We start from the raw sequence: 26489 nt of genomic DNA on the forward strand, positions 1-26489 counted from the left end.
GTTTTGATTTGCATTTCTCTAATAATGAGTGATGTTGAGCATCTTTTCATGTGTTTGTTAGCCATCCGTATGTCTTCTTTGGAGAAATGTCTATTTAGTTCTTCGGCCCATTTTTTGATTGGGTCGTTTATTTTTCTGGAATTGAGCTGCAGGAGTTGCTTGTATATTTTTGAGATTAGTTGTTTGTCAGTTGCTTCATTTGCTATTATTTTCTCCCATTTAGAAGGCTGTCTTTTCACCTTGCTTATATTTTCCTTTGTTGTGCAGAAGCTTTTAATTTTAATTAGATCCCATTTGTTTATTTTTGCTTTTATTTCCAGAATTCTGGGAGGTGGATCATAGAGGATCCTGCTGTGATTTATGTCTGAGAGTGTTTTGCCTATGTGTGGAACAGTGGAATACCATAGAGGAGAGGTATAGCCATGGGCTCTTGCCCAAACGGTTATGAGCAAAGATGCTAAGGTCTTTGGAAAGTAAAAAATGACATCTTCGTCAAATATGTAAGAAGATTGGATTTCCACATGGAAATCCTTATTCTAGATGATTGAATTAGAGGGTAAACTTAAGTGTCAAACCAAACAAAATTTCTAGTAGGGGATTAATGAGCCATAAGACTGTGAAAAGATGTTCAACATCATTAATCATACAGGAACTGCAAATGAAAATCTCAATGAGTTCTCAGCACATACTGACAGGAATGGATGCAATGCAAAAGAATGACAATACCAAATGAAAGAAAGAGTGTGGAACAGTTGACATTAGTTCTTGGCAAAAAATGCAGAATGATCAAACTATTGAGTTGGCCAAAAGATCTGTTCAGATTTTTCTATTTGATGTAATGAAAAGACCTGAACAAACATTTTAACCAACCTAATAACTTTAGAAAACTATCAAATTTTTATATTTCTATATACATATACAAGTATCGTGAATCAGATTTTCCAGTTCTAAACATTGAACCGAGAAAAATGAAAGACTATAACTATTCAAAAACCTGTACATGGATATTCACATCTACATCATTTACAACAGCTAAGATGTTTAAACAATCCAAATGGTCATCAAAGGTTAAATATATTAACAAATTATTCTATGTTTCTAAAATCTCACACTTGGTAACAACAAAAACAAATGAATTACCAATAATCACAGCAACACGGACAAGTGCTGAGTTAAAGAAACCAGATATAGAAGAAGACATATCATACGATTTCACTTATATAAACTTCTAGGGTAAATTATTGTAACCTATGGTGAGAGAAAGTAGGTCACTGGTTACCTTGAACCTTATAGGCTATTAACTTTATAAGGTAATGGAAACATTCTTTATTTTACTGATAGTAATGGATGCATGGTTGTATACATTGCTACCAGTTCGTGTAACTGTGTTCTTAAAATACATGCATTTTATTGAGAGTAGGCCATGGTAAATAATTTCAAGTACAAAAATGATGATAAAATAGACCGACATTTGGGGGTAAGTTGATGGGAATTTGTTTAGCTTGAAGGTTAAATTAGGGACCTAGAAGAAGTTTTTGAGGGGAAAGAAACAAGAATCCTCCCTCATTTCAGTAACTTTTTTTGAGGATTCTAATTATCAAGAGTATAAGGCAAAAGCTTCTGATTTGTCCTCAAGATGGTTATGCAACATCTCCCAGATTATTTACTCAATGGGCATTGATCCTTATATTTCTTGTAATTATATCTCTACATGTTTGCATCTGTACCTATAATCTATCTATCTACCTAGCTACATAGCTATACCTGTGTGTGTGTGTATCTATATATAAAATTATATAATGTACCTGATAATTGCAAACAAGATAAGATTTTTTTAATGTTTTATTCAATTCTTGTCCTCTGTTTTGCAGAAAGATTCAGGTGTGCTGTTGAAAAGAGTTCTGAAAATACGTGTCATTATTGATAAAGCTTTGGTAAGCATTATTGATACATTTTCCTTATACTCTTTTATTTAAATTGAAAAGGAATATAAAGATAATCTTTGCAATGCAGAAATACATTAATCTGTTCAAAATATATGTATCAGTGTGACAGGACATAAAGACACATTATCAGTTGGCTTTCCAACGACATAAGAGGATCAGTAACAATATTTATTAGAACTAATGTAAAATTTTATATTTAAGGGGAGATCCAGTAATCTATTGGATTATAACTAGTTGCATATATTTCTGGTTCACCCCCAAATTGTGGCAAAACACTGCCTTAAGTCAATTTTCATTTTAAAGTGTTTTATTATTAAATTGAAGAAGATCCTTCTATTAAACATAATCTTTTATAAGAATATTTTGTGTTGTGTAATTGCTTGGGTATTCTGGTGGAAATACTCATTTTGTAAATGTCTATAGTAGTTTTATTCATATTTATAAAACTTGGAAAGAACATAGATTTTCTTTAATAAGTGAGGGGATAAGTTGTGGTACATACAGACTGGGACATTATTTAATGCTAAAAAGTTTACTGCTAATTAACTATGAAAAACGTAATGTTGCTGAGAGGGAGGCTATAATTTGAAGGTAAACATTCTGTAGGACACACTGGGTAAATATCTAGTAAATTGTAAAGGGAGAAGAAGAATACATAGGAACACATTTGATTTTTGAACTTTTCATTTAAACAATTAGTTTTAGCAAAAACTTACAGGCAATAAGTTTTTGTTTTTTTTTTTAAAAAAACCTGTTTTGTCCATTATTACAAGTAATTTTGTATAAGCCAGTAAGTGTCATGATGTTCTAAAATTTTTGCATAAAATGAAATTTTCAAATCTTTAAATAATTTTTATAAAAGCAATAATAGAAAATGATGACATCAGTTCTGGGATCCCTGGGCCCTACAACCAGGCTCCAGGCCCCAGCTCTGCCTATCAATAGCTAGGCACTAGCCCCAGGACCAGGCTTCACTCAGCAGTGGAAGTGCTATAGCCTTGGAATGTTCTGCATCTTTACTCCATACAGCACTGAGCCAGCACTATCCCAGAGCTCCCTGGAGTTTCACAGTCAGCTGCCTTACGACCTTGTCCTGCCAACCAGCACCTGGCAGCAAATGCATGAGGCAGAACTGCCAACCAACTGGACCAGGGGCCAAACAAGACTAACAGATGTCTCACCTACTCAGCCTTCAGCAACAGAAAGACCCACACAGCCACACAGGGGAAGCCACTAGAGTATACACCAAAGGTGATGAAAGTTGAGTCAGCTGCTGAAACACATAGTGCCTGCAAAAGGCCACATTTCCAGCATTAAGAAGCACAACCAATCTACCAGGTACATACAAATGCCAATACTTAGGCAGACATGTTCCAGATGAAGCAATAAGTAAAAAGCCGAAAAGAATGTTTAAGTGAAATGGAGATAGGCAACCTACTCGAGAAAGAGGTTAGGGTAGTGCTTGTAAAGACAATCAAAAACCTCAGAAGAAGAATGCATACACAGAGCAAGAAAATATTAATATGAAGAATGACCAAACAAAGATGAAGAATACAACACTGAAATGAAAAATACACGTGGAGGTACCAATAGTAGACTAGATGATACAGAAGGATGGATCAGTGAGCTGGAAGGCAGTGTGATGGCAAGTACTGATGTTGAACAGAAAACAGAAAGAATGACAAGAAATGAGAACCTTGAAAGAGAGCTCTGGGACAACATTAAGCACATTAATATGTACATTATAGGCCCCCCAGAAGGAGAAGAGAGAGAGAGTAATTAAAATGACAAAAGTTAAAGATGAAAAGAGGACAGTGAAGGCAGGAAAAGAAAACAGCAAAAGGAATATCCTTAGAGCTATCAGCTGACTTTTCAGCAGAAACTCTGCAGTCCAGAAGGGAGAGGCACCCTGTATTTAACATGTTGAAAGTGAAAAATCTACAGCCAAGAATACTCTATCCAGCAAGGCTCTTCAAATTTGATTTAGAGATCAAAATCTTTATAGGCAAGTAAAACTCAAAAGAGTTCAGGAACTAGCATTACAAGAAATGTTAAAGCAGTTTTACTAAGAAACAAAAAGTCCAAAACTGGAAATACAAAAATTAAGAAAGGAAAAGATCACTAGTAGGAGCAAACATACAGTAAATGTAGGAAATCATCTCGTATGCAAAGCTAGAAGGAAGGTAGGAAGAATGTTGTCTTTTAACAAAAGCATCTATATCTACAATAAGGGGTTAGGAGATACTTAAATTAGATGTAAAATAAGATATTAAAAGCAGTAATTGTGAGGGGAGAAGAATATACATACATGGTTGTTAAAAATGTATTTGAAATTAAGAGATCAGCAACTTAATCATATATAAATACGTATGTGTATGTATAGATTGATACATAAAAACATCATGGTAACTGCAAAAGAAAAATGTATACTATATACACACAAGAAAAGTAAAAGATACCCAAATATAATATTAAGGTAGCCATCAAATCATATGAGAAGGGAACAAAAGAAAAAGAAAGGAACAAAAAGGACATACAGAAAGAAATCCAAAGCAATGCACAAAATGGAAATGTGAACGCACATATCAACAATTGCTTTAAACGGAAATGAACTAAATGCTCCAAGAAAAAAGAAATAGAGTAGTTAAATGGATACATAACAAGACTCATATATGCACTGCCAAAAAACAACTCACTTCAGATCTAAAGACTCACAGACAGAAAGTGAGGGAATGGAAAAAGGTATCCCATGCAAAAGGAAATCGAAAAAAAGTCAGAGTACCAATACTTATATCTAACAAAATAGGTTTGAAAAACAGGTTGTTACAAGAGACAAGGACACTACATAATGATAGGCATCAACCCAATAAGAAGGTATAACAAATGTAAATATCTGTGCACCCAGCATAGAAGCATCCAGAACCATAAAGTAAATATTAATGGACATAAAAGGGGAAATTAACAGTAACTCAATAACAGTAGGCAATTTAGCACCTCACTTACATCAATGGACAGATCATCCAGACAGAAAATCATTAAGAAACCAAAAGCCTTACATGACACATTCTATGTATATGGAACATTCCATCTGAAAAATGCAGGTTGCAGATGTTTCCAGCTGCACATGGCACAGTCTACAGAGCAGGTCACATGCCAGCCTATAAAGCCAGCCTTGGTGAATTTCAGAAATCATGACAAGCATCGTTTCTGAACACGTACAATGAGACTAGAAATGAACTACAAGAAATATATTCCAAAAAAAAAAAAAAAAAACTAAACACATAGAGGCTAAGCAATGTACTGCTTAATAGTCAGTGGGTCACCACAAAATCTAATCTCTGCCTGGAGACAAATGAAAAGAAAACACAACCATCCGTAAATCTTAGATACAACAAAAGCATTTCTAAGAGAGAAGTTTTTGACACAGGTTTTGATACAGGCTTATCTCAGGAAACAAGAAAAGTCTCAGATAAACGACCTAACCTTACACCTAAGGGAATTAGTAAAAAAACAAATAAAACTCAAAATTAGTAGAAGGATAGAAATCATAAATAACAGAACTGAAACTAATGAAATAGGTACTAAGAGAAGAATAGAAAAGAGGCAGACTAATAAGGAAAAAGAAGAGAGGTCCCAAGTGAATACAACCAGAAATGAAAGAGCAGATGTTACAACAAACACCAAGAAATATAAAAGATCATGAGAGACTACTCTGAACAACTATACACCAATAACATGTACAACTTGGAAGACGTAGGAAAATTCATAAAAATGTACAATCTCCCAAGACTGAACCAAGAAGAAATACAAAATGTGAACAGAATAATCACAAGTAATGAAATTGAATCTGCAATTATAGAACTCCCCAAAATCAAACGTTCATGGCTTTATGAATTTGGGTGAATTTCCCCAAATATTTAAGAGTAGAGTTAGCATCTATCCTACTCAAACTATTCCAAAAAATTGCAGAGGATGGAACGATTCTGAACTTATTCTCTGGGGACAGCATCAACCTGACAGGAAAGTCAGGAAAAGATATCCTAAAAAGAAAACGAAATTGCAGGGACTCCCTGGTAATTCAGTTCAGTTCAGTTCAGTTCAGTCACTCAGTCATGTCCAAATCTTTGTGACATTATGGACTACAGAACTCCAGGCTTCCCTGTCCATCACCAATGACCGAAGCTTACTCAAACTCATGTCCATCTAGTCAGTGATGCCATCCAACCATCTCATCCCCTATCGTGCCCTTCTCCTCCCATCTTCAATCTTTCCCAGCATCAGGGTCTTTTCTAGTGAGTCAGTTCTTCACATCAGGTGGCCAAAGATTTGGAGTTTCAGCTTCAGCATCAGTCCTTCCAATAAATATTCAGGGCTGATCTCCTTCAGAATAGACTGGTTGGATCTCCTTGCAGTCCAAGGGACTTTCAAGAGTCTTTTCCAGCACCACAGTTCAAAAGCATCAATTCTTTGGCACTCAGCTTTCTTTCTAGTCCAACTTTCACCTCCATTGATGACTATTGGAAAAACCATAGCTTTGACTAAATGGACTTTGCTAGTAATGCCTCTGGTTTTTAATACACTGTCTAGGTTGATCATAGCTTTCCTTCCAATGAGCAAGCATCTTAATTTCATGGCTGCAGTCACCATCTGCAGTGATTTTGGAGCCCAAACCGATAAAGTCTTTCACTGTTTCCATTGTTTCCCATCTATTTGCCAAGAGTGATGGGACTGGAAGCCATGCTCTTAGTTTTTTGAATGTTGAGTTTCAAACCAACTTTTTTGCTCTCCTCTTTCACTTTCATCAGGAGGCTCTTTAGTTCTTCTTCGCTTTCTGCCATTAGGGTAGTTTTATCTGCATATCTGAGATTATTGATATTTCCCCTGGCAATCTTGATTCCAGCTTGTGCTTCATCCAGGCTGGCATTTCACAAGAAGGAAATGGTAACCCACTCCAGTATTCTTGCCTGGAGAATCCCATGGACAGAGGAGCCTGGCAGGCTACAGTCCACGGGGTCGCAAAGAGTCAGACATGACTGAGCAACTTCACTTACTTACTTAGTCTGCATATAAGTTAAATAAGCAGGGTGACAATATGCAACCTTGATGTACTCCTTTCCTGATTTGGAACCAGTCTGTTGTTCCAAGTCCAGTTCTAATTGTTGCACCTTAAGTTGCATACAGATTTCTCAGGAGGCAAGTCAGGTGGCCTGGTAATCCCATCTCTTTCAGAATTTTCCACAGTTTATTGTGATCCACACAGTCAAAGGCTTTGGCATAGTCAATAAAGCAGAAATAGATGTTTTTCCGGAACTCTTGCTTTTTCGATGATCAGCGGATGTTGGTAGTTTGATCTCTGGTTCCTCTGCCTTCTCTAAAACCAGCTTGAACCTCTGGAAGTTCATGGTTCATGTACTGTTGAAGCCTGGCCTGGAGAATTTTGAGCTTTACTTTACTAGTGTGAGAGATGAGTACAATTGTGCGGTAGTCTCAGCATTCTTTGGCATTGGCTTTCTTTGGGATTGGAATGAAAACGGGCCTTTTCCAGTCCTGTGGCCACTGCTGAGTTTTCCAAATTTGCTGGCGTATTGAGTGTAGCACTTTCACAGCATCATCTTTTAGGACTTGAAGTAGCTCAACTGGAATTCCATCACCTCCACTAGCTTTGTTCATAGTGATGCTTTCTAAAGCCCACTTGACTTCACATTCCAGGATTTCTGGCTCTAGGTGAGTGATCACACCATCGTGATTATCTTGGTCATGAAGATCTGTTTAGTAGAGTTCTTCTGTGTATTCTTGCCACCTCTTCTTAATATCTCTGCTTCTCTTAGGTCCATACCATTGCTGTCCTTTATTATGCCCATCTTTGCATGAAATGTTCCCTTGGTATCTCTAATTTTCAAGAAGAGACCTCTATCTAGTCTTTCCCATTCTGTTGTTTTCCTCTTTTTTCTTTGCATTGATCACTGAGGAAGGTTTTCTTATCTCTCCTTGCTATTCTTTTTGGAACTCTGCATTCAAATGGGTATATCTTTCCTTTTCTCCTTTGCTTTTTGCTTCTCTTCTTTTCATAGCTATTTGTAAGGCCTTCTCAGACAACCATTTGCCTTTTTGCATTTCTTCTTCTTGGGGATGGTCTTAATCACTGCTTCCTGTCCGATTTCACAAGCCTCTATCCCTAGTTCTCTAGGCACTTTCTCTATCAGATATAATCCCTTGAATCTATTTGTCACTTCCACTGTATAATCATAAGAGATTTGATTTAGGTCATACATGAATGGTCTGGTGGTTTTCCCTACTTTCTAAAATTTAAGTCTGAATTTGGCAACAAGGAGTTCATGATCTGAGCCACAGTCAGCTCCCAGTCTTGTTTTTTCTGACTGTATAGAGCTTCTCCATGTTTGGCTGCATAGAATATAATCAATCTGATTTTGGTATTGACCATCTGGTGATGTCCATGTGTTGATTCTTCTTTTATGTTGGAAGAGGGTATTTGCTATGACCTGTGTGTTCTTTGGCAAAACTCTGTTAGCCTTTGCCCTACTTTGTTTTGTACTCCAAGTCCAAATTTGCCTGTTACTCCAGCTATCTCTTAACTTCCTACTTTTACATTCCAGTCTCCTATAATGAAAAGGATATCATTTTGGGGTGTCAGTTGTAGAAGGTCTTGTAGGTCTTCAACTTCAGCTTCTTCAGCATTATTGGTTGGGGCATAGGCTTGGATTACTGTGATATTGAATGGTTACTGGTACTTCATGGATAAGAATTCACCTGCCAATGCAGGGAACATGTGTTCAGTCCCTGCTCTGGGACCATCCCATGTCTTGGAGCAACTAAGCCAGCAAGCCTCACCTACTGAGCCCACATCCTGCAACTACTGAAGCCTGCTGGCTGAGAGCCTATGCTCTGTAACAAGAGAAGCCACCATAATCAGAAGCCTATGCACTGCAGAGAAACTCCATACATAGCAATGAAGATTCAACATAACCACAAATAAATCTTTTTTAACAAAGGAAAGAGCAAGCCAATACCACTGATAAACATAGATACAAAAATTCTCAACAAAATGTTAGCAAACCAGTTTCAACAGTATATTAAAAGGATCATACACCACAGTTTAGTGGAATTTATCCCAGAGATGCAACAGTTTTTCAGTATCCACAAAAAAATTAATGTGGTACACCTACAGATGGCCAACAGGCACATAATAACCATCTGATCATCTCAGTAGATACTGAAAAAGATTTTTACAAAATTCATCTTCCCTTTATGATAAAAACTCTACAGAAAAGAGGCATAAAGAGAATGGTCCTCAACATAATATAGCTCATATATGACAAACCCACACCTAATATCATACTTAATGGTGAAAAGCTGAAAGCACTTCCTTGAAGATAAGGAACAATACAAGAATGTCCTCGCCTGCAAATTTTATTCAACATAGTGCTGGAAATCCTTGCCTTAGTAATCAGTAAAGAAAAGGAAATAGAATCCAACTTGGGAAGGAAGAAACATAATAGTCAATGTTTTCAGATGATATGATACTATACATAGAAAATCCTAAAGTGAAAAGAAGTCAAGTTGTTCAGTCATGTCCAACTCTTTGTGCCCCTATGAACTGTAGCCTACCAGGCTCCTCCGTCCATGGGATTTTCCAGGCAAGAGTACTGGAGGGGGTTACCATTTCCTTCTCCAGAAAATCCTAAAGACAACACCAAAAACTACTAGAACTAATCAATGTATTCGTAAAGATGCTGGATGCAAAATTAACACACAGAAACTTGTTGCATTTCTGTCTCCTAACAATGAACTGTCAGAAGGAGAAATTAAGAAGACTATCTCCTTTACTATTGCATCAAAAAGAATAATACCTAGGAAAAAATCTAAAGAAGTAAAAGACTTGTACCTAAACAGATGGAAAGACACACTGTTTTCATAGATCTCAGGAATTCCTGTTGTTGAAGTGCCCATACTCCCAAGGCTATTTAAGGATTAAGTGTAATCCGTGTCAAAATACCAATGGCATTTTTCATGAAACTAGAACAAGTAACCCTAAAATTTGTATGGAAACATGAAAGACCCCCAAATAGCCAACTCAATATTGAGAAATAATAGAAGAAAGTATCACAGTCTATGACTTTAGACTATACCACTAAGCTGCAGTAATCAAAATTGTATGATACAAGAATAAACACAGACACACAGGTCTATGGAATTGAATAAAGAGCCCAGATATAAAAGCATGCACTTATGGTCAATTAATCTACAACAAAGGAGGTAAGACTATACATTGAAGCAAAAAGCAGTCCTGAAAATAAGTGATGCTGGGAAAACAAGACACCTATGTATGTGGGACTGAAAGTAGAACATTTTCTCACACCATATACAAAAATAAATTCAAAATGAAGTAAAGACTTAATGTAAGACAGGAAACCATATTACTCCTGGAAGAAAATATAGGCAGAACACTCTCAGTCACTAATCATAACAGTGTGATTTTATCTGTCTCCTCAGGCAAAGAAAGTGAAAGGAAAAATAAGCAAATAGTAACTACTTAAAAGCTTTTGCACAGCAAAGGAAACCATAAACAAATGAAAAGACAGCCTGTAGAATGGGAAAAGAGTAGTTGCCAATTACGACTGATAAAGGGTTAATATCCAAACTATATAAACAGTTAATACAACTGAATATCAAAAACAACCCAATTTAAAAGTGTGCAATATTGTAAAGTAATTAGCCTCCATTTAAAATAAATGAATTTTAAAGAAATATAAAAGGACGTATATACAAAATAAATAAATAAAAGCGTGCAAGAGAACGGAACAGTTTTTCAAGGAAGACCTACAGATGGTTAATAAGCACAGAAAAGATGTTCAACATCTCTGAAATGCAATCAGAACTACTAAAAGATATCACTTCACACTTATCAGAATGGGTATAGTCAAATAAGCCACAAATAACAATTGATGCCAAGGATGTGAATAAAAAGGAACCCTTATTAATTATGCAATCTTGGAATCGTAACTTTTGATCCTAAATAACTGCATGTGTAAAGAGGAATATAATCATCACCATTCATTTTAATATTGTTATTGTTGTTTAGTCAGTCACTAAGTCATATCCAACTGTTTTGCAACCCCGTGGACCGTAGCCTCCTCAGGCTCCTCTGTCCTTGGGATTTCCCAGGCAGGAATGCTGGGATGAGTTGCCATTTCCCTCTGCAGGGGATCTTCCTGACCCAGGGATTAAACCCACATCTCTTGCATTGGCAGGTGGATTCTTTAGTACTGAGCCAGTTGGGAAGCCTTATTTTATATTATTGGTTGCTATATAATGTCCCTATGGAAGAATGGAGAGGGAAATGGCAACCCACTCCAGTATTCTTGCCTGGAGAATCCCATGGATGGAGGAGCCTGGTGGGCTACAGTCCATGGGGTCGAGCCTGGTGGGCTACAGTCCATGGGGTGGCAAAGAGTTGAACACGACTGAGTGACATAAAGTCTAAAATATAAAGTCCCTAGGTTTAAGTCTAGAACTTATTAGTACTCATTAAGTCTTAATTATAATTTTGTCTTTTTGTTTGCATGCTGCATTATTTTAACATTTTTATATCCATTGAAATGTGGTAGTTTAGTCATTTTCACTGATGATTAAAATATAAAATTTGCCTTTCAGTATGATTATATGGGTTCTGAAGTGACACTTGCATCTGAGAAGATTATCTATGTTTTTAGTCTAATCAACACTGTGAGTATTTATGTTTGATTTAAATAAGAAGCATTCATGTAAATATAGTAGCATTGTTTGAATAACTAGCATGTGCACTTTTGAAAATGCTCATGTACTTACTTGGCTGCAATGGTCCTCAGTTGTGGCACGTGGGTTTATCCCTTGTGCCTCTCTGGCTCAATAGTTGCCATGCATGGTCTTTGTTCCTCTGCGGCATGTGGGATCTTCCTGGACCAGAAATGGAATCCACGACCCCTGCAGGGAAAAGTAGATTCTTAACTACAGCCCACCAGTGAAGTCCAGCATGTGCAACTTTATAAAATGTATACTCCTTGAAACTAACTTCTTCCACCAGTGAATTTCATCTGAAAAAAAAATTTAGTTAATCAGAAAATTGGCATTGCATATAAATGTATAGTATTATATTTATGATTACTTATAGCCATATATCATGAATCTCCTATTTTTAGATGTATTCTCAGCTTCAAGTGTCTGTTATATTAACTTCTCTGGAGATCTGGTCAGATCTAAATAAGATTTCAACTGATGGGGATGCACATGAAGTGCTACAAAGATTTGTGTCCTGGAGAGAAAAAAACTTATTACAAAGCTCCCATGATTTGGCATACTTATTAATGTAAGTAATTTATTTTCATTGGTATAAAGTTTATCAAACTATTTGTAAGTGAACTATCAAAATTGTACACAAAATTTATTATTTAGAATAACAAAGATAGCTCAAAAAATGACTATGAGAGTACTGTGTTGGCAGAATGAAAGCTATAAAAATCTGATGATTCAATGTAAGACACTAAACCATGGTAGGCCATTATCCTGAGTGGTCTGCTTACTTCTGAGTTTAAAGAACTGAAAATATGTAAAGCCATGGGACAACATAGGGCCTCTATTGTTTTAAAGAATTCCGCAGAGGTAAATAACCAAGACCAGCATTTTAACATTAAATAAAGCATACATTGGTTGACAGAATGCAACAAATCCATATAAATCTGCTTACATTAGAAAACATAAGTATGGTAATGTGATGATCTTATGAAATGTCTTTCCTGACCTAAGGATGTAGCTATTTAGCTGCTTCCACTGTAACTTTCAAGAGTCTTTCTATATGCTGATTTGATTATTTTGGATGGAAAAAAACAAAAACATGATTCCAAAAGGCCTTAAGTAATATGGATATATCTATAAATCTCTGATGTCTCTGTGAAATTTAAGGTCAGGTATGGAGGTTCAGGAGCAGCTTTAACTAAGGATTAACGTGTGTGTGGACATTTAATGCATCCCATCTCTGTTTTTCCTGATGACTGTGCTGCATACATTCTCTCTTTTGTCCTCCAATTCAACACTTTTTCTGCCATCTGAGCTTTTCAGTTCAGTTCAGTTCAATCGCTCAGTCGTGTCTGACTCTTTGCGACCCCATGAATTGCAGCACGCCAGGCCTCCCTGTCCATCACTAACTCCCGGAGTTCACTCAAACTCAACGTCCATCGAGTAGGTGATACCATCCAGCCATCTCATCCTCTGTCGTCCCCTTCTCTTCCTGCCCCCAATCCCTCCCAGCATCAGAATCTTTTCCAATGAGTCAACTCTTCACATGAGGTGGCCAAAGTACTGGAGTTTCAGCTTTAGCATCATTCCTTCCAAAGAACACCCATGGCTGATCTCCTTTTGAATGGACTGGTTGGATTTCCTTGCAGTCCAAGGGACTCTCCAGAGTCTTCTCCAACACCACAGTTCAAAAGCATCAGTTCTTCAGCACTCCTCTTTCTTCACAGTCCATCTCTCACATCCATACATGACCACTGGAAAAACCATAGCCTGACTAGATAGGCCTTTATTGGCAAAGTAAAGTCTCTGCTTTTCAATATTCTATCTAGGTTGGTCACAAGTTTTCTTCCAAGGAGTAAGCGTCTTTTAATTTCACAGCTGCAATCACCATCTGCAGTGATTTTGGATCCCCCCAAAATAAAGTCTGACATTGTTTCCACTGTTTCCCCATCTATTTCCCATGAAGTGTTGGGACCAGATGCCATGATCTTCGTTTTTTAAGCCAACTTTTTCGCCCTCCTCTTTCACTTTCATCAAGAGGCTTCTTAGTTCTTCTTCACTTTCTGCCCTAAGGGTGGTGTCATCTGCATATCTGAGATTATTGATATTTCTCCCGGCAATCTTGATTCCAGCTTGTGCTTCTTCCAGCCCAGAGTTTCTCAGGATGTACTCTGCATATAAGGTACATAAGCAGGTTAAATAAGCATTCTGTCAGATCATGAACTCCTTATTGCCAAATTCAGACTTAAATTGAAGAAAGTAGGGAAAACCACTAGACCATTCAGGTATGACCTAAATCAAATCCCTTATGATTATACAGTGGAAGTGAGAAATAGATTAAGGGACTAGATCTGAGGTTTTACTACATTCAAATTCATGGCAGTAATCTATCTTGACTTTTATGTCTTAGAACCTTGTCCATCCAGTGTTGACAGCAGTGGTGATTAATTTCTGGAAGGATGAGGCACTGCTGGATTTTAAGCTGTGCATCATACAATGTTAAAGTTGACTTTTGAACTTAATTTGGACGCACCAGGGGAGACTACCCAACTACAAAATGGCTGAGGCATTAGACATGATACACAATATTCATGTATTAAAGAAAGCAGCTTTATTGAGGAATCTAATTCTTAAACATCATTAAGTTATTGATAATTTAAAGTGCATTTATCCACAAGGAAAATGTTATTCTTTAGTTACAGGGACCATCCTAATTATGTAGGAGCAACATACCATAGAATGGCATGTGATCCAAAGTTTGCTGCAGGACTTGCTCTGGTATGTCCCTTCTCTTCAGTAATTATATCATTTTATTCCTTTCTCTTCAGTAATTATATCATGTTTTGAAAGTTAATATCTTCTTTAAGAACAAAAGTGTGTATAGTATATCTAACAACTTATTAAATTAATATTTTAATACAGTCCTTTATTTTTTACTTTTAACCTCACATTGTCATTTTAAAAATTTTTTATGTTGTTAAAATACACATTGTGTGAAACTGACCATCTTAAGCATTATATGTTCACTGTGCAGTAGTGTTAAGTCTGTCTGCATTGTTGTGATGTAGATGTATAGAATCTTTATCTTGCTTTAATGAAACTTCATACACATTGGCCAATAAGGCCTCACTTTCCGTACCTCCACCCCCTGGCAACCACGATTCTCCTCTCTGCTTCTGTGAGTATAATATGGTAGACCATACAATATTTGTCTTTCTGTGTCTGGCTTATTTCCCTTTGAATAATACATCCAGCTTCATCCATGTTTTTGAAAATGGCAGGATTTCATTCTTTTATGGCTGAATAATATTTCATGTTACTCATATACATATATAAATCATATCATATTATCCATTTGTATATATAGACACTTTCTTTATGCATTCATATGTTAGCAACCACTTAGTTTGGTTCCATATCTTGGTGATTGTGAATAATGCTACAACTAACATGAGAGATGAGAATGCAGATATCTATGTGAGATAGTAGCTTCAGTTATTTTGGAGATATACCTAGAAGTGGGTTTGCTGGATCATATGGTATTTCTATTTTTAATATTATGAAGACTCATAATACTGAGGTCCAGAGTGGTTGCACCATTTTATAATCCCACCAGCATTTCACATTTCATATTTTATTCATCCCACCCTCATTAACAGCTGTTATTCTTTGTGGTTGGTAATTATTTTAAGGGGTATGCTGTGATATCACATTTTGGTTTTGACTGTAGCTTTACAATCACTAGTGATAATTGAGCCACCTTTTCATATCCTTTTTGGTGTTTTGTACATCATCTCTGGAGAAATAGATGTTTATTCAAGACCTTAAGCCATTTTTTACCTGCATTACTTGATTTTCATATTTAGTTAAAGCAGTTCTTCTTCTGAGTATCAACACCTTTGGATATCCTTCATCCAGTTCCCCTCCTCTCAAGCTCTGCCCCCCGTATCCATAAATCTAATCCCTGTTTTTAGTTTATTTGTTTTGAATTATAATTGACCTATATCCCTATGTAGACTTCCCTGGTGGCTCAGTTCATAAAGAGTCTGCCTGCAACGTGGGAGACCTGGGTTTGATCCCTGGGTTGGGAAGATGCCCTGGAGAAGGAAATGACAACCCGCTCCAGTATTCTTGCCTGGAGAATTCCATGGACAGAGGAGCCTGGTGAGCTACAGTTCACGGGTTCACAAAGAGTCAGACATGACTAAGTGACTAACTTCACCCCATGTTAGTTTCTGTTATACAAAATATTAATTTAATATTTCTATACTATTCAAAATGATTATCACAATAAGTCTAGAAATGATATATCATTATACAAAGATTGTTTCTCAGTCACTCAGTCGTATCTGACTCTGCAAACCCATGGAACTGCAGCATGCCAGGCTTCCCTGTCCTTCACCATCTCCCAGAATTTGCTCAAACTCATTTCCATGGAATCAGTGATGCCATCCAACCATCTCATCTTCTTTTGTCCCCTTCTCCTCCTGCCTACTATCTTTCCCAGGGTCAGAGTCTTTTCTAATGAGTTGACTCTTTGCATCAGGTGGCCAAAGTGTTGGAACTTCAACTTCACACTCAGACCTTCCAATGACCATTCAGAATTTATTTCCTTTAGGATTAACTGTTTTGACTTCCTTGCTGTACAAGGGACTTTCTTTTTTGTTTTACCATTTACCATTTATTTATTTTTTTTCTTACTTTACAATATTATATTGGTTTTGCCATACATCAACATGAATCCACCACAGGTGTACACGTGTTCCCCATCCTGAACCCCCCTCCCACCTCCCTCGTCGTACCATCCCTCAGGTTCATCCCAGTGCACCAGACCCAAGCATCCTGTATCCTATATCGATCCTGGTGATTCGTTTCTTATATGATATTATGCATGTTTCAATGCCATTTTCCCAAATCATCCCACGTTCTCCCTCTCCCACAGAATCCAAAAGTCTGTTCTATACATCTGTCTCTTTTGCTGTCTCACAAACAGGGTTATCGTTACCATCTTTCTAAATTCCATATATATGCGTTAGTATACTGTATTGGTGTTTTTCATTCTGGCTTACTTCACTCTGTATAATCGGCTCCAGTTTCATCTACCTCATTAGAACTGATTCAAATGTATTCTTTTTAATGGCTGAGTAATACTCCATTGTGTATATGTACCACAGCTTTCTTATCCATTCATCTGCTGATGGACATCTAGGTTGTTTCCATGTGCTGGCTATTATAAACTGTGCTGCGATGAACATTGGTGTACATGTGTCTCTTTCAATTCTGGTTTCCTCAGTGTGTATGCCCAGCAGTGGGATTGCTGGGTCATATGGCAATTCTATTTGCAATTTTTTAAGGAATCTGCACACTGTTTTCCATAGTGGTTGTACTAGTTTGCATTTCCACCAACAGTGTAAGAGGGTTCCCTTTTCTCCACACCTTCTCCAGCATTTATTGCTTGCAGATTTTTGGATCGCAGCCATTCTGACTGGTGTGAAGTGGTACCTCATTTTGGTTTTGATAAATGCATAGAAACTAATGAAAATGAAAATACAACAACCCAAAAAATGTGGAACACTATAAAAGCGGTGCTAAGAGGAAAGTTCGTAGCACTACAGGCATACCTCAAGAAACATGAAAAAAGTCAAATAAATAACCTAACTCTACACCTAAAGCAACTAGAAAAGGAAGAATTGGAGAACCCCAGAGTTAGTAGAAGGAAGGAAATCTTAAAAATTAGGGCAGAAATAAATGCAAAAGAAACAAAAGAGACCATAGCAAAAATCAACAAAGCCAAAAGCTGGTTCTTTGAATGGATAGATAAAATTGACAAACTATTAGCCAGACTCATCAAGAAGCAAAGAGAGAAAAATCAAATCAATAAAATTAGAAATTAAAGTGGAGAGATCACAACAGACAACACAGAAATACAAAGGATCATAAGAGACTACTATCAGCAATTATATGCCAAGAAAATGGACAATGTGGAAGAAATGGACAAATTCTTAGAAAAGTACAACTTTCCAAAACTGAACCAGGAAGAAATAGAAAATCTTAACAGACCCATCACAAGCACGAAAACTGAAACTGTAATCAGAAATCTTCCAGCAAACAAAAGCCCAGGTCCAGACGGCTTCACAGCTGAATTCTACCAAAAATTTTGAGAAGAGCTAACACCTATCCTACTCAAAGTCTTCCAGAAAATTGCAGCGGAAGGTAAACTTCCAAACTCATTCTATGAGGCCACCATCACCCTAATACCAAAACCTGACAAAGATACTACAAAAAAAGAAAACTACAGGCCAATATCACTGATGAACATAGATGCAAAAGTCCTCAACAAAATTCTGGCAATCAGAATCCAACAACACATTAAAAAGATCGTACACCATGACCAAGTGGGCTTTATCCCAGGGATGCAAGGATTCTTCAATATCCGCAAATCAATCAATGTAATTCACCACATTAACAACCGAAAAATAAAAGCCATATGATTATATGAATAGATGCAGAGAAGGCCTTTGACAAAATTCAACACCCATTTATGATAAAAACTCTCCAGAAATCAGGAATAGGAGGAACATACCTCAACATAATAAAAGCTATATATGACAAACCCGCAGCAAACATTGTCCTCAATGGTGAAAAATTGAAAGCATTTCCCCTAAAGTCAGGAACAAGACAAGGGTGCCCACTTTCACCGCTACTATTCAACATAGTTCTGGATGTTTTGGCCACAGCAATCAGAGCAGAAAAAGAAATAAAAGGAATCCAAATTGGAAATGAAGAAGTAAAACTCTCACTGTTTGCAGATGACATGATCCTCGACATAGAAAACCCTAAAGACTCCACCAGAAACTTACTAGAGCTAATCAATGAATATAGTAAAGTTGCAGGATATAAAATCAACACACAGAAATCCCTTGCATTACTATACATGAATAATGAGAAAGTAGAAAGAGAAATTAAGGAAACAATTCCATTCACCATTGCAATGAAAATAATAAAATACTTAGGAATATATCTACCTAAAGAAACTAAAGACCTATATATAGAAAACTATAAAACACTGATGAAAGAAATCAAAGAGGACACTAATAGATGGAGAAATATACCATGTTCATGGATCAGAAGAATAAATATAGTGAAAATGAGTATACTACCCAAAGCAATTTACAACTTCAATGCAATCCCTATCAAGCTACCGGCGATATTTTTCACAGAACTTGAACAAAAGTTTCTTTAGTTCCTCTTCGATTTCTGCCATAAGCGTGGTGTCGTCTGCACCTCTGAGGTTATTGTTTTTTCTCCCAGCAATCTTGATTTCAGTTTGTGCTTCATCCAGCCCGACATTTCATGTGATGTACACTGCATATAAGTTAGATAAGCAGAGTGACAATATGCAACCTTGACATATTCCTGTCCCAATTGTGAATAAGTGTGTTGTTCTGTGTTCAGTTCTAACTGGAGGCAGGTAAGGCGGACTGGCACTCACGTCTATTGAAGAATTTTCCACAGTTGGTTGTGATACACACAGTCAAGGGTTTTAGAATAGACAATGAAGCATAAGTAGAGGTTTTTCTGGAATATTGCTTTTTCTATGGTCTAATGGATGTTCGTTAATTTGATCTCTGGTTCCTCTGCCTTTCTAAATCGAGGTTGAACTTTTGGAAGTTCACAGTTCATGTACTGTTGAAGCCTGGCTTGGAAAATTTTGAGCATTACTTTGCTAGGGTGTGAGATGAGTTCACTTGTGTGGTAGTTTGAACATTCTTTGGCATTGCCCTTCTTTGGTATTGGAATGAAAACTGACCTTTTCCAGTTCTGTGGCCACTGCTGAGCTTTCCAAATTTGCTGGCATATTGAGTGTAGCACTTTCACAGCATCATCTTTTAGGATTTGAAATAACTCAACTGGAATCCATCACCTCCACCAGCATTGTTCATCATGATGCTTCCTAAGGCCCCCTTGACTCCGCATTCCAGGATGCCTGGCTCTAGGTGAGTGATCATACCATCGTGGTTATCTGGGTCATGATGATCTTTTTTGTATAGTTCTTCTGTGTATTCTTGCCACCTCTTCTTAATATTTTCTGCTTCTGTGAGGTCCATACCATTTCTGTCCTTTATTGTGCCCATCTTTGCATGAAACAGTCCCTTGATATTTCTAATTTTCTTGATTCCAAATATACTAAATAAGTATTGATTAGATTCCCCACATCTTGCATTTCATACCCATGACTCATTTATTTTGCAATTGGAAGTTGTATCTTTTCATCTTTTTCACCTATTTCTTTCCTTCCCCAGATGCCTTCATTCTGGAAGCCACCTGTTTCTTCTCTATATTTATAACTCTTGTTTCTGTTGTATGCTTTTTCATTTGTTTTTGGATTCCACATATAAGAAAAATTATAAGGTATTTGTGTTTCTCTGTCTGACATATTGTGTGTGTGTGTGTGTGTGTGTGTGTGTGTGTGTGCTGACTTGTGTCCAGCCCTTTACAACCTCATGGACAGTAGCCTGCCAGGCTCCTCTACCTATGGAATTTGCCAAGTAAGAATAGCGCAGTGAGTTGCCATTTCTTTCTCCAGGGGATCTTTCCAACTGAGGGGTCTAACCTACATCACTTGTTTTCCCTGCATCAGCAGACATTTTCTTTACATGAGAAGCCCATTTGACATATTATACTTCGCCAAGGGACTCTCAAGAGTCTTCTCCAGAACCAAATTTGAAGGCATCAGTTCTTCAGCATTCACCCTTCTTTATGGTCCAACTCTTACATCCATACATGACTACTGGAAAAACCATAGCTTCGACTATACAGACCTTTGTAGGCAAAGTGATGTCTCTGATTTTTAAGATGCTGTCCAGGTTTGTCATAGCTTTTCTTCCAAAGAGCAAGCATCTTATAATGTTGTGACTGCGGTCACCATCTGGAGTGATTTTGGAGCCCCCCAAAATAAAATCTCTCACTGTTTATACTTTTCCCCCATCTATTTGCCATGAAGTGATGGGACAAGATGTCAAGATCTTACTTTCTTTAATGTTGAGTTTTAAAAAAGTTTTTTCACTCTTCTCTTTCATCTTCACCAATAAGTTCTTTCGTTCCTCTTCGTTTCCTGCCATTAGAGTGGTATCATCTTCGTATCTAAAGTTGTTGAGTTTTCTCCTGACAACCCTGATTCCAGCTTGTGTTTCATTGAGCCTGACGTTTTGCATGATGAATTTTCCACAGAAATTAAAGAAACAGGGTGACTATATACAGCCTTGACATACTTATTTTGAATCGGTCTGTTGTTCCATGTTCAATTCTGATTCTGTTGCTTCTTGCCCTGCCGTGGAATTCCTCAGAATTCCACAGCAAGAATACTGCAGTGGGTAGCCATTCTCTTATCCAGGGGATCGTCCTCACCCAGGGATTGATCCCAGGTCTCCTCCACTGCAGGCAGATTCTTTACCATCTGAGCTACCAGCGAAGCCCTTGGTGGTCTTATTCCTATGTATTTCATTCTTTTCGATGTGATAATCCATGAAACTTCTTCTTAAATTTCTCTTTCTCATTTTCACTGCTAATGTATAGAAGTGCAACAAATTTATCCATATTAATTTTGTAGCCTGCAACTTAACCAAATTCATTGATGATTTCTAGTAGTTTTCTGAAACCATCGTTAGGATCCTACATGTACAATATCATGTCATCTGCAACCAGTGACAGTTTAACTTCTTCTTTTCCAGTTCGGATTCCCTTTACCTTATTTTCTTTTCTTATACCTGTAGTTAGGACTATCATGGCATCATGTCCCATGACTTCATGGCAAATAGATGGGGAAACGCTGGAAATAGTGCCATGCTTTATTTTGGGGGGCTCCAAAATCACTGCAGATGGTGATTGCAGCCATGAAATTAAAAGACACTTACTCCTTGGAAGGAAAGTTACGACCAACCTAGATAGCATATTGAAAAACAGAGCCATTACTTTGCCAACTAAGGTCCGTCTAGTCAAGTCTATGGTTTTTCCAGGGGTCATGTATGGATGTGAGAGTTGGACTGTGAAGAAAGCTGATTGCTGAAGAATTGATGCTTTTGTACTGTGGTGTTGGAGAAGACTCTTGAGAGTCTCTTGGACTGCAAGGAGATCCAACCAGTCCATTCTGAAGGAGATCAGCCCTGGGTGTTATTTGGAAGGAATGATGCTAAAGCTGAAACTCCAGTACTTTGGCCACCTCATGCGAAGAGCTGACTCACTGGAAAAGACTCAGATGCTGGGAGGGATTGCAGGCAGGAGGAAAAGGGGATGACAGAGGATGAGATGGCTGGATGGCATCACCGACTCGATGGACATGAGTCTGAGTGAACTCCGGGAGATGGTGATGGACAGGGAGGCCTGGTGTGCTGCAATTCATGGGGTCACAAAGAGTCAGACGCGACTGAGAGAAAGAAATGAACTGAACTGAACTGAGGACTTCCAAAGCTATGTTGAATATATATGGTGAGAATGGACATCCTTGTCTTTTTCCTGATTGTAGAGGAAATGCTTTCAGCTTTTCACAATTAAGTATGATGTTAGCTGTAGGTTTGTCATATATGGTCATTATTATGTTGAGGTACGTTCCCACTCTGCCCACGTTCTGGAGAGCTGTTATCATAAATATTGCTAAATTTTATCAAAAGGTTTTTGCATTTATTGAGATTATCATCGGTCTTTATTCTTCAATTTGTTGATGTGATATATCACATTGATTAATCTGTATATATTGAAAAATCCTTCCATCCCTTGGATGAATCCCACTTGATCATGGTGAATGATCTTTCTAATGTATTAGTTGGATTTGAACTGATAGTATTTTGTTGAGCATTTTTGCATCTGTACTCATCAGTGATATTGGCCTGTAATTTTGTTTTTTGTGATATCTTTGTCTGGTATCAGTGTGATAGTGGCCTCATAGAAAGAGTTTGGAAGTTTTCCTTCCTCTACAATTTTTGGAACTGTTTCAGAGGATAAGTGTTAACTTCTCTAAATGTTTGATAGAATTTACCTGTGAAGCCATCAGGTCATGGACTTTTGTTTGTTGGAAGTTTTTAATCGTAGTTCCAATTTCAGTGCTTGTGATTCATCTGTTCATATTTTCTGTTTCTTCCTGGTTCAGTCTTGGGAAACTGTATCTAAGAATTTGTCATTTCATCCAGGTTTTCCATTTATGATCCTTTGTATTCCTGTGGAGTCAGTTGTATCTTCCCTTTTTTCATTTCTAATTGTATTGTTTTGAGTCCTCTCACTTTTTTCTTTTTTTTAATTTTTATTTTTACTTTATTTTACTTTACAATACTGTATTGGTTTTGCCATACATTGACATGAATCCACCACGGGTGTACATGCATTCACAAACATGAACCCCCTCCCACCTCCCTCCCCATAACATCCCTCTGGGTCATCCCCGTGCACCAGCCCCAAGCATGCTGTATCCTGCATCGGACATAGACTGGTGATTTGATTCTTACATGATAGTATACATGTTTCAATGCCATTCTCCCAAATCATCTCACCCTCTCCCTCTCCCTCTGAGTCCAAAAGTCCGCTATACACATCTGCTTCTTTTTTGCTGTCTTGCATACAGGGTCATCATTGCCATCTTTATAAATTCCATATATATGTGTTAGTATACTGTACTGGTGTTTTTCTTTCTGGCTTACTTCACTCTGTATAATAGGCTCGAGTTTCATCCATCTCATCAGAACTGACTCAAATGTATTCTTTTTAACGGCTGAGTAATGCTCCATTGTGTATATGTACCACCGCTTTCTTATCCATTCATCTGCTGATGGACATCTAGGTTGTTTCCATGTCTTGGCTATTATAAACAGTGCTGCGATGAATATTGGGGTACATGTGTCTCTTTCAATTCTGGTTTCCTCAGTGTGTATGCCCAGCAGTGGGATTGCTGGGTATATGGCAGTTCTTTTTGCAATTTTTTAAGGAATCTCCACACTGTTCTCCATAGTGGCTGTACTAGTTTGCATTCCCACCAACAGTGTAGGAGGGTTCCCTTTTCTCCACACCTTCTCCAGCATTTATTGCTTGCAGATTTTTGGATCGCAGCCATTCTGACTGGTGTGAAGTGGTACCTCATTGTGGTTTTGATTTGCATTTCTCTAATAATGAGTGATGTTGAGCATCTTTTCATGTGTTTGTTAGCCATCCATATGTCTTCTTTGGAGAAATGTCTATTTAGTTCTTTGGCCCATTTTTTGATTGGGTCGTTTATTTTTCTGGAATTGAACTGCATAAGTTGCTTGTATATTTTTGAGATTAGTTGTTTGTCAGTTGTTTCATTTGCTATTATTTTCTCCCATTCAGAAGGCTGTCTTTTCACCTTTCCTGATGTGTCTGGTTTAAGATTTTTTCAATTTAGTTTTATCTTTTCAAATCAGCAGCTTTTAGTTTCATTAATATTCACAGTTGTTTCCTTTGTCTATATCTCATTTATTTCTGCTGTTTTCTTCATGATTCTCTTCCTTCTACTAAATTTAGGTTCCATTTCTTCTTCTTTCTCTATTTGTTTTAGGTTTAAGCTTACATTGTTTTTTTCTTTTTCTTTTTTTTTTTTTTTTTTTTGAGGTAGAATTTCTATAAACTTACCTCTCAGAACTGCTTGTAACTGATCCCATAGGTTTTGGACCATTGTGCTTTCATTTTCATTTGTCCCTAGGTAACTTTTTATTTTGTCTTTGATTTTTTTAGTGATCCATTGGTTGTTTAGTAGCATATTGTTTAGCTGTCGTATGTTTCTGTTTTTTTTAATAGATTTTTATTGTAGCTAACTTCTAATCTCATAGCATTGTGATCAGAAAAGATGCTTGATGTGATATCAGTTTTTTATATTTACCAAAGCTCACCTTATGGCCCAGCATGTGGTTGTTCCTGGAAGATGTTCCCTGTGCACTTGGGAGGAATGTGTAGTCTGTTGCTTTTGGATGGGATGTTCTAGAAATATCAATTAAGTCCTACTGATTTAATGTGTATTAGAATTGGAAGCCTTTGTTTCCTTATTAGTTTTCTATAGGCATTATCTGTCCACTGAAGAAAGAGGGGTGTTAAAGCCCCCCACTATTATTTTGTTACTGTCAATTTCTTCCTTTATGATTGTTTTTATTTGCCTTACATGTTCAGGTGCTCCTAAGTTGGGTGGGTACATATTTATAATTGTGTCTTTTTTTTTTTGAAATCGAACTCTTGATTATTGTATAAGGTTCTTCTTTGTCTCTTATAACAGTCTTGATTTTAAAGTCTATTTTTCTGAAAATATCATTCCTTCCCCAGCTTTTTTTAAATTCCTATTTGTGTGGAATACCATTCCCTTACTTTCAGTCTGTAAGTTTCCCTAGCTCTGACAAGGGTCTCCTGTAGATAGCATATATACAAGTCTTATTTTTGTATCCACTCAGGCAATCTTTGTCTTTTGGTTGATGCATTTGATCCATTTACATTTAAGGTAATTATCAACATGTATTATCCTATTGCCATTTGGGCTTATCTTTTCTAGATCTTTTCCTTCCCTTGTGTTTCCTGCCTAGAGAAGTTCCTTTAGCATTTATTGTAAAGCTGGTTTTGTGGTGCTGAATTATCTTATGTTTTCCTTGGCTGTAAACCTTTTGATTTCTCCATCTAACCTGAACCTAGAGTCTTGCTAGGTAGAGGATTCTTGGTTGTAGTTTTTTCCTCTTCATCACTTTAAATATACTTTTCCATTGACTTTTGGCTTGTAGAGTTTCTGTTCAGAAATCAGCTGATAACCATAAGGGAGTTTGCTTGTATGTTATTTGTCACTTTCCATAGTTGCTTTTAATATATTATCTTTGTTAGTTTGATTATTATGTGTCTCAGTGTATTCCTCTTTGGGTTTATCCTGCCTGGGGCTCTCTTTGCCTCTTTGACTTGGGTAACTGTTTCCTTTCCTATGTTAGGAAAATTTTCAGCTACTATCTCTTCAAATGTTTTCTTAGGTAGCTTTTTCTTTTCTCCTGTGATCCCTGTAACATGATGTTGGTGCATTTGATGTTGCCCCAGAGGACTCTTTAGGCTGTCTGCATTTCTTTTCATTCTTTTTTCCTATGTTCTGATTTGCATCACTGATTTCCACCATTTTGTCTTCCAGAGCCCTAATCCGATCTTCTGTCTCAGTTAATTCTGCTGTTGATTGCTTCTATGGCATTGTTCATCTTTGTTTATTCTTTAGTTCTTCTAGGTAGGTCTTTGGTAAACATTTCTTGCATATTCTTCATTCTTTTTTCTGAGATCTTGAGTCATCTTCAATATAGTTGTCCTGAATTCTTTTTCTGTAAGGTTATCTATCTCTACTTCATTTAGTTGTTTTTCTGGGATTTCATCTTTTCCTTCATCTGGAGATGTAATCCTCAGCATTTTCATTTTGATTAACTTTCTGTGATTGTGATTTTTCTTCTGGAAGCTGTGGGATTGCAGTTCTACTTTCTTCTTCTGGCTGCCTTCAGGTTGTTGAGGAAGGAACTGATGGGAGGAACTGGTGGTGTGAAAAACTGAGTCTTGCTCTGATGGGTAGGGCCTGCTTGGTTACACTTGATCCCGTTGTCTTCTGAAGGATGAGCCTGTGCTCCCTCTTTGCTAGTTGTTTGGCCTGAAGTGATGTAGGCCAGGAACCTACAGGCTCTATGGTAGGGCAAATGGTGACCTCCAAGAAGGCTCTTGCCAAGGGGCACCTCCTAGAACTGCTGCTTCAAATGT

The 26489-nt window shown here is 37.2% G+C and overlaps 1 protein-coding gene across 1 annotated transcript in view; it reads left to right on the forward strand.

The window, feature by feature from the left end:
• Positions 1-26489, forward strand: part of LOC108634067 (disintegrin and metalloproteinase domain-containing protein 18-like) — an 85829-nt gene that overhangs the window by 25547 nt on the left and 33793 nt on the right. Inside the window, 4 exon segments of the mRNA XM_018041762.1 lie at positions 1872-1934; positions 11619-11690; positions 12143-12309; positions 14432-14513. Coding sequence (XP_017897251.1) covers positions 1872-1934; positions 11619-11690; positions 12143-12309; positions 14432-14513 — 384 coding nt within the window.

Source organism: Capra hircus, chromosome 27, assembly GCF_001704415.2.
Source record: "Capra hircus breed San Clemente chromosome 27, ASM170441v1, whole genome shotgun sequence".
NCBI classification, from domain to species: Eukaryota; Metazoa; Chordata; class Mammalia; order Artiodactyla; family Bovidae; genus Capra; species Capra hircus.